This window comes from Lampetra fluviatilis, chromosome 35 (genome assembly GCF_964198595.1).
Source record: "Lampetra fluviatilis chromosome 35, kcLamFluv1.1, whole genome shotgun sequence".
Lineage (NCBI taxonomy): Eukaryota > Metazoa > Chordata > Hyperoartia > Petromyzontiformes > Petromyzontidae > Lampetra > Lampetra fluviatilis.
In genome coordinates this window covers 10,365,853-10,374,736 of record NC_136309.1, presented here as the reverse complement: position 1 = coordinate 10,374,736, position 8,884 = coordinate 10,365,853, and the positions used below count along the sequence as shown (strand labels likewise).

The window sequence follows — 8,884 nt, the reverse complement described above, 5'->3', positions numbered from 1 at the left end:
TCAATGTAAAGTAGCGGTGTCCTCCACTTTTTATAACGAAGTTTTCCCTTGCAGGAGTGTATTCCTGCCCACTTGCACACCGCCCACTTCTGGAATGTGGGTCACGTCATGAGCAATGGTTTTCACTTGATGAATTGCAACATTCTTCAACTTGCCACTTCACCCCTTCACACTGCCGAGTGTATGGATATTTACGTGGCAGCGCATTCTGGCACGAGCGTTCCAGGTGAAAAAAAAGACTTGGCTTGAGCTCCATCATAGGGACTGTCCTGGTGTCACGAGCACTCCTTGTTAAGATCGGGATTTTGCCTCGGCGTAAAATGTTCTGGCCTCATGATACGTGTGTATGTTTGGACTTCTTTCGCACCGTACGTAGCCTGACCGTGCTAATAGGCGCGGGGGAAGGCCATATGCCCTTCGGCCCTCCCCACCACCCCTGCCCGAGTGCAGTGGGCCCTGCACAGGTGAGAGGCAGGAGGAGGCTTTGCACCACCCGGGGCTGGTGGCCGTGCTGCAAGACGGATGACCCCTGACCAAGCTTTAGCAGTGCCTAGGCGTAAGCGGACACGCTAAATAGATGAGTAATTTTTTTAAGTGGATTCGTCAATAGCACTGCGTTGCAGAGAATAGGTACATAATGGGTGACCTTTTGGGTAATGGCCCTGAATTCAGAGCACACAGACCCGAGGTAGAGTGATCGAAACGTCGCCTATTATATAACTTTTAAAAGGCAGTGTTCTTGACAAATGAGACTTTCTTTGTTATTTGTGTGTTGTGCAGCCCTGACAACGCTATACAGTATAACATGGGTACTTTTTACCAAATATTTTGCTGTGTAATAAGCGGAGCTTTGGGGGGTTGACTGGAGTGGGCGGGGCCAAATTAGCTTGAGGGCGGGGCCAACCGGTGGGGGCCGGGCCCAGCCCACGTGACGTTCGCTAGCGGGCAGGCTTATTGGGGTATTTAAAAAAATAATATTCTTTTATAAACTGCAAGCGTTCAAAATGTCAACGTGCTGTTTAAGACCGAAACAGGTGGAGGATTTATACTGGTAGGAACGAAGTGAACCAGCCTACAATAGATTATATCGTCCGTCCGTCCGATGTCCGATTAGGTGTAGCAACATCGCCCCCTACTGCAAACACTTGGCAGGACCCGAAAAACCCTTTAGACTCAGTGAGGCTTTCCTGGCTAAACAAGTGTAACATTCCCTTATAATTCCCTGAGATAGTTTTTAAATAATTCCCTGAGATAGTTTTTAATTAAAACATTTAAATTAAAAAATTAACTCACAGCGGCCTAAAGCCTACAGGTAGGCCTAAAGCCTAGAACTAGGCCTCAAACTCTCCCTTCGTATCATACCCCCGCCATTTCATTTAATTATAGCCATTAATTATAACCAGCCCACCCCGCAGGGACCTGTTTCTTCACAGAATCTGGCTGTCGCCTGATGATGCTGCTTGTAATTACTGGCGAAACGTCACGGAACCCGACTTGTAAATGTTGTTGTGGGTTTCACTCTCCCAGCGCACCGGTTCGTGCTGAATGAGGAACGAATTGGCACCTTTTGTTTACGTGGCAAACCTTACGGCGGGTTTAACGACATATTTACGCGATCTAACCCCCAAAAAAACCATCTATTATGGATATTTGTCGCGAAAGCCTGCGTATTAAACAGTGCAATTTATTTAAACTGGTTTCAGTATAAACAAAAACAAATCCCACGATTTTTTACTTCGTCAGTAAACGTAATTAACCTTGCTCAAAGTGAGCATTGAGGCCTGTTTTTTTAGAGCCCCGATAAATTGGTGACAATTCTATATCCACGTGGCGGGGGGCGAGGCATTCCATAGGACAATCACTGGACGACCCCCACCCACGACGTGGTGCTCGTGTGAACATTAAGAAGGTACTCCGGTCATGGTGCCTACAGAGAACGAAGAAACGCGAGCCACGTGCCCACGTTGACTTCCAAGGCTGAGACGACGTCAATCGAACAGCTGATCAGAGTTCGCACGCAGTCATGAGTTGGGGCATGAGCTGTAAAGTTGTATTCTTTTTTTTATATATAAAAAAGTGGTTACACAACGCTGTATTCAGTTCTGTTTTTTGTTACATTTATTCACGTCTTTTTAGCAATAATTTTAATTCACTGAAAAAATGTATTACAACCGGGCCGATATAAGTTTTGGGGGCAGTGTTGCCAGATCTGATTGATAAAGATGATGAAAGATATCGCTGCAACATTTGGGGAGTAAAATAACATGACCGGCGACGTTCTGAAAGCAGTGAGTTTCAAAACTCGCACGAGGAGCACAACGCACACGGAGAGAAAACGCCCACAAGTAACAAAGTTCACTTCGAAATCCGCTCCGTGAGCACAAGGGTCAAGAGATCAAACCCCACCTTGATCCGACACCGACGTGCGGCACGGGACTGATGAGGGAATGGCAACATCAGCACAGTTTATGATGTATCTTTACGTAGCCAACCGCGCTAATCGGAGGTGCGGTGGAAAGACAACAAACTACACACACACAAAAAGCAGTTCTAAAGAAATACGTTTTCAATCTGGATCACTTCAAATGCGTAGCTCCAGTGGCCTAATATCAGAAGGAAGAGCGTTCCAGACGGCCGCTGAAGCGCATCTGAAAGCGTGAGAGGCGGTGACCGTTGCCTTTGTTCGACGGCGAGCAGCCAAAAGCCGCTGACACGAGAATGGACGGAGTTCGCGTGATGGTTTGTGCTCCTTGACGGAGATCATGAAAGCTTAATTAATTCAAATTATAAATAGACATTTGCAGCAATTAAATAATCGAAAAGCAACCATTCGTTTAATAATTATTTCAACACCTGTGCTCTGTGCAAGACATGTCGTCTATTCACACTCTACTTATACTGGTAGGAACCCACTGGTTCCACCAGCCCACAGGGGATTATTGTGTCCGTCCGTCCGTCGTGGAGGGAGGGGCTGGGTGGGGAGGGTGGGGCTGGGTGGGGGGTGAGGCTGGGTGGGGAGGGGCTGGTCACCCCGTGGTGCCCTTATAAATCTCAACGTTTAACCTACTCACGCCGGCTTGTGCCCGCCCTCACAGTCGCGCATATTTGCGGAATACACCACGCCGCCGTTGACCCTGGCCATTGACCGAGCAACCCAACGTTCTTACCAGCTCCCTCCGCAGGAATGTGTTTGTTTATTTTATTTACTACTTTCTTCTGCTATTCGTTGCGCCCGGTTGCGATTTATTTTGCCCATTCAGTGTTAGCCGCCGAGGTCTTGACGGGTCTCTGTTTGCTATGCCCTGTCGCTCCGTGAAACACGCGTTTAAAGTATTTGGCTGTTATAAATATCCACACATGACAAGCCACTTGGTTGAGCTATCATTTGTGGCCAGGTCGCTTCTAAAAAAACGCTATACAGCTCAATGGGCCTTACCTGGTAAAATAAAAGTTATTTGTACACGCTTTCTTTTAACTCACTCTGTTGTTGTCATTGTTGCATCCTCAAATCTTGTAACTCAATTTTAACCACTTCCCAATGTGGTATCGACTGAAAACTTGGTATACTTATGTCATACTGATGACAATACTATATTTATAATAATAAAAAAATTAAACATTATTTTGCATATGTTATGTTTCGGCTTGGGTCTAATTGTCCACGCTCAACAGACGTTGGCTGTAATTGGCCACGGTCCCATACGTTATGGCAAGCCTCGGGGCCTCTTCCTGGAGTCGTGGAGTTCTTCCATTACCAGTACGGTACATAAAAGCGTGTTTTAAAAAAAGTGTTTTAAAAATATTACTTATTTTAAGTGATGTTCTTACCCTTCCTATACTTTGCACTGCTTTCGTGTTTTGTATTGTTTGTTGGCGTATTGTTCTGACCACGTGCCCCTACTGGAAATTTTTGAAAAAGAGCTTAATAGCTCATCGGATTCCTCCAGGATAAATACAGATTCTGATTCGATGCCCCCTTGTACCGTTCTGCTGAACTGATGCTCACTTTATTGAGGGCAATACAATAAAGATGTATTGATTGATAAACGACAGAAATCGATTTTAATGGGAGCATTTTATGTGCCCGGCTGGTGTAGAGCCAATGAAGTGTTGAGGGAGATGGGGGGGGGCTTTGTTTTTGACGATGCAGTCAGTCAAGACAAAGTTATTGGTGGGCGTGGCTAGATTATAGTGGGCGGGGCTATGTGCGTTGTGGGCGGGGCTATGTGCGTTGTGGGCGGGGTCACGACGGAGGGGGGAGGGGCAATGTTATTTGTGGGCGGTGCTGGAGCGAGAAGCGGGAGGCGCGTGGCGCTGTGGACGCGACAAGGAGGAGGAGGAGGCGATGGTGGTGGTAGCGCGTCTCGTACAGTCGTAGTGGTTGGAGGAGGAGGCGGTCCGACCCCAAGCCTCCGCATGCCGCCCTCTTATAAAACACGACGAGCGGGAGATTAATGCTGGAGGCAGGCAGGGCAGGTACAAGTACAACAAGCAGATACACAGACGTCAACAAAACAACAACACAGACAGACACACGGGGGGTTTCAAAAAACCATCGTAATTCCCTCCTTCCCTCCAACAACCAAGCCATGGAGGAGAGTGACGAGGGCGGTGGAGGCGGAGGCAGCAACAGCATCGTGTACCAGGACTCTGGCGAGGAGGAGGCCCCGCCGGCCGGCGTGTCGGCCCGCGTGTCGGGCATGGCGGAGGGCGTCTACCGCGAGCTGGAGCGCCTCATGGGCGAGCACGGCGAGGCGGTGCTGCGGGACCTCGTACCGCTCGTGGTCGGCGTGCTCGAGGCCCTGGACGCGGCCGCCTCGCAGGGCCAGGAGCGCCAGGTGGAGCTGGAGCTGCTGCGGGAAGACAACGAGCAGCTGCTCACGCAGTACGAGCGGGAGCGCACGCTGCGCAGGCAGGCCGAGGAGGTGAGGGGTGGTGAGCGGTGAGGGATGAGGGAGACGTGGGGAGTGAGTGAGACATGGAGCGGGTGAGCGGTGAGTGAGACGTGGAGTGGGTGAAACATGGAGTGGGTGAGCGGTGAGTGAGGCGTGGTGAGTGAGTGAGACATGGAGCGGGTGAGCGGTGAGTGAGACGTGGAGTGGGTGAAACATGGAGTGGGTGAGCGGTGAGTGAGGCGTGGTGAGTGAGTGAGACATGGAGCGGGTGAGCGGTGAGTGAGACGTGGAGTGGGTGAAACATGGAGTGGGTGAGCGGTGAGTGAGGCGTGGTGAGTGAGTGAGACATGGAGTGGGTGAGCGGTGAGTGGAGTGGGTGAGTGAGACTGGAGGGAGAGGAGTGGGTGAGCGGTGAGTGAGTCGTGGTGAGGGAGGAGTGGGTGAGCGGTGAGTGAGACTGTGGTGAGGGAGGAGTGGGTGAGCGGTGAGTGAGTCGTGGTGAGGGAGGAGTGGGTGAGCGGTGAGTGAGACTGGAGCGAGAGGAGTGGGTGAGCGAGACGTGGTGAGAGAGGAGTGGGTGAGCGGTGAGTGAGGTGTGGAGAGAGAGGAGTGGGTGAGCGGTGAGTGAGACTGTGGTGAGGGAGGAGTGGGTGAGCTGTGAGTGAGACTGTGGAGGGAGAGGAGTGGGTGAGTGAGACTGTGGTGGGTGAGGAGTGGGTGAGCGGTGAGTGAGACCTGGTGAGGGATTAGTGGGTGAGCAGTGAGTGAGACTGTGGAGTAGGTGAGGGTGAGGGATGAGTGAGACGTGGAAAGTGAGTGAGAGATGGAGTTGGGTGAGGGATGAGTGAGACGTGGAGTTAGGTGAGGGATGAGGGAGATGTGGAGAGAGTCCGTGTGTGATAGGAGTGGCACGGGGAGCAGTGAGTGATGGACACGTTGAGACGTGGAGAGAGTGAGTGTGACAGCCGAGGAGGTGAGGGTGGCCACGGGGAGGAGTGAGATGGAGTGACTGAGAGATGGACACATTGAGTGAGACACGGAGAGAGAGTGTGTGTGCTACAGGAGTGAATGGAGGCATCGCAGGGGGCGGCAGTGTGTGAGAGATGGAGTGCGTGCGGTGATGGATCAGCGTGGTAGGACGGAGAGAGAACGTGCAGGATGAGAGATGGAGTTGACGGGTCTGTGTGAAGGACAGATTAAGAAATCTTGTTGCCCTCTTGAGTGGAAGCTGTCGAGAAACGGGGATTGTGGGGACAGGGTGACGGGAAGAAGTGGATGAAAGTAGCACGTGAGTTCAGAATCAGAATATGTATTTGTACTGGAGGAATCCTGTAAAGCTCTTTTTCACAGATGGCCAGCAGCGATAGGTGAGAAAGTTACAATAAACAATAAAATACGATAGGAGTGTAAAGTATAGGAAAGGTAAACACATCACTTAAAAAATATAAACAAAAATAAAACTGAACGATGTTTTACCTTAGCAGGTAAGGCCACGGGGAGGAGTGAGATGGAGTGACTGAGAGATGGACACATTGAGTGAGACACGGAGAGAGAGTGTGTGTGCTACAGGAGTGAATGGAGGCATCGCAGGGGGCGGCAGTGTGTGAGAGATGGAGTGCGTGCGGTGATGGATCAGCGTGGTAGGACGGAGAGAGAACGTGCAGGATGAGAGATGGAGTTGACGGGTCTGTGTGAAGGACAGATTAAGAAATCTTGTTGCCCTCTTGAGTGGAAGCTGTCGAGAAACGGGGATTGTGGGGACAGGGTGACGGGAAGAAGTGGATGAAAGTAGCACGTGAGTTCAGAATCAGAATATGTATTTGTACTGGAGGAATCCTGTAAAGCTCTTTTTCACAGATGGCCAGCAGCGATAGGTGAGAAAGTTACAATAAACAATACAAAAATACGATAGGAGTGTAAAGTATAGGAAAGGTAAACACATCACTTAAAAAATATAAACAAAAATAAAACTAAACGATGTTTTACCTTAGCAGGTAAGGCCCACTGAGCTATATTACATTATTTTTCAGAAGCTAGCTGGCCACAAATCGTAGCTCAACGGAAGTGGCTTATCACGTGTAAATATATAGCAGCCAAATACTGTAACTAATCTAGAAGATATTGCAGAGTGTGCAGACGGAGGAGTGTTTTCGAGATGGCTTGAGAACTATGAGGAAGTCGAGAAGACTATTAGAATACCCTTTATCCAGAAAAGCCTGTATGCAAGTATGTTGAACTTCTTTCACACCGTACGTAGCCAACCGTGCTAATCGAAGGTGCCGAATCACTGAGTCAAGACTGTTTTTACACGCTTTCATTTCACTCACTGTCTGTTGTTGTATCCTCAAATCTTGTAACTAAATTTTAACCACTTCGCAATGTGGTGTCGACTGCAAACTTGGTATACTTATGACAATACTATATGCTATCATAAAAAATGTAAACATATTTTTAAACATTTAGTTTTATGCTATGTTTCGGCTTGGGTCTAATTGTCCACGCTCAACTGACGTTGGCTGTAATTGGCCACGGTCCCCATGCGTTATGGCAAGCTTCGGGGCCACTTCCTGGAGTCGTGGAGTTCTTACATTACTAGTTCATTTCATAAAAGTGTGTTTAAAAAAAAAAGTTTAAAAAAAATATTACTTGTTTTTTTGTCAGGAGGATCTTACGTCATGATGTTTGTTTGGCCAATTCTGATCGTGATTGTTGAGGTCAGATTCGAGGGGGGGGGGGCTGGTGTTGGGCAGGGCGAGCAGACGTGGTGGGGTTGGTGGGGGACCCGTGAGAGAGGTATGAGAGTGAGGTTCAACACAAGGTGACTCTCAATCCGAGAACGTGGGCAGATGGAGAGAGACAAGAGCGGTAATGCACGTGGCACGCACGAAGCGAGAGTAAGAGGGGCCAACCCAGGCTCAGGAGAGACAGGAAGATACTGCTGCTGCTGCCTTGGTTTTACTTCCAAGTCGTTCATGCTGACGTGTGTGTGTGCGTGTGTGTCATAGGTGTGCGTGTGCATGTCACGTGCTGCTATTTATTGTACACGTGTTGTCGCTTTCAAAGACTCCTACCTGCAACTGCTGTACAGCTGATTTTTTTTTGCTGACACTACATTACGAAGACGTTTCAATCACTTGCGAACAGCAGCATATTTAAATCGCTTGCAGGTATATATATGTATCTGTGCAAGTATAGACTTGCAGATATATAATTGTATATACTTGCAGGTATATATATAAATCACCTCTAAATCACTTGCAACCAACAGAATATTTTTAAAACTATATCGCCACCTTTGCAGGCATCCTCATTCATAGCTTGTTGACAGTGAATGTTTTTTTTTAGAAGCCGGTTTCAGAGTTGTTGGTGGCAAGTAAATAATCCGTAATTGTGAGAATCCAGAACAAATATTTTTTGTTCAGATTTGTTTGCTGGAGAAGGCAGTTTTGTGTGCCCCGGTATCAGAGTTTGCATTGCTTCGTTGTCAGCAATGTTGATGGGTATGGGAATGGCAGCGGTGTGCCTCGTTTTGTTTTTTGTCGTGACTTTTGTGTGGCTTTTGTGGCCTTCCACGTGCATGCTGTGGCCGCAGCGTGTGGCATTGGTGTGGACGTGTGTTCGTGTGTGGGCTTTGGGTAATCTCTCTTCGTGGCTTATAAAATGTATAGTAATGTGGGCAACACGCCCGCATATTATACCAATGAGCAATCTCGGCACCTCTGATTAGCACGGTTAGCTGTGTACCGCGGCGAAATAAGTTGAACATGCATACTTAAATGGATTTATGGTCGTGCCTTTTCCAAAATCGGTTGTATTGGTGTACTCGGCACAAGACGCTAGGTACCCAGTGACTTGTAGACACACACCAACAGTAGCATCATTAATCATAATGTTGATTGTGGAAGCCTACGTATGAAATCAACAGCAGTCTCTTGGTATCTTATTTTAGATCACGGTTGCTGAGCACAGACCCAAAGTTCCAAATGACT

At 48.5% G+C, this 8,884-nt stretch overlaps 1 protein-coding gene across 4 annotated transcripts in view; it reads left to right on the top strand.

The window, feature by feature from the left end:
* The first annotated feature begins 4,271 nt into the window (after nt 1–4,271).
* Nucleotides 4,272–8,884, top strand: part of LOC144944606 (C-Jun-amino-terminal kinase-interacting protein 4-like) — a 100,863-nt gene continuing 96,250 nt past the window's right edge. For all 4 annotated transcript variants that reach the window (XM_078872915.1, XM_078872916.1, XM_078872917.1 and 1 more), the window contains exon 1: nt 4,272–4,925. In XM_078872915.1, the coding sequence (XP_078729041.1) occupies nt 4,455–4,925 (471 nt within the window). In that variant the 5' untranslated portion in view covers nt 4,272–4,454. The remainder of the gene's footprint in view (nt 4,926–8,884) is intronic.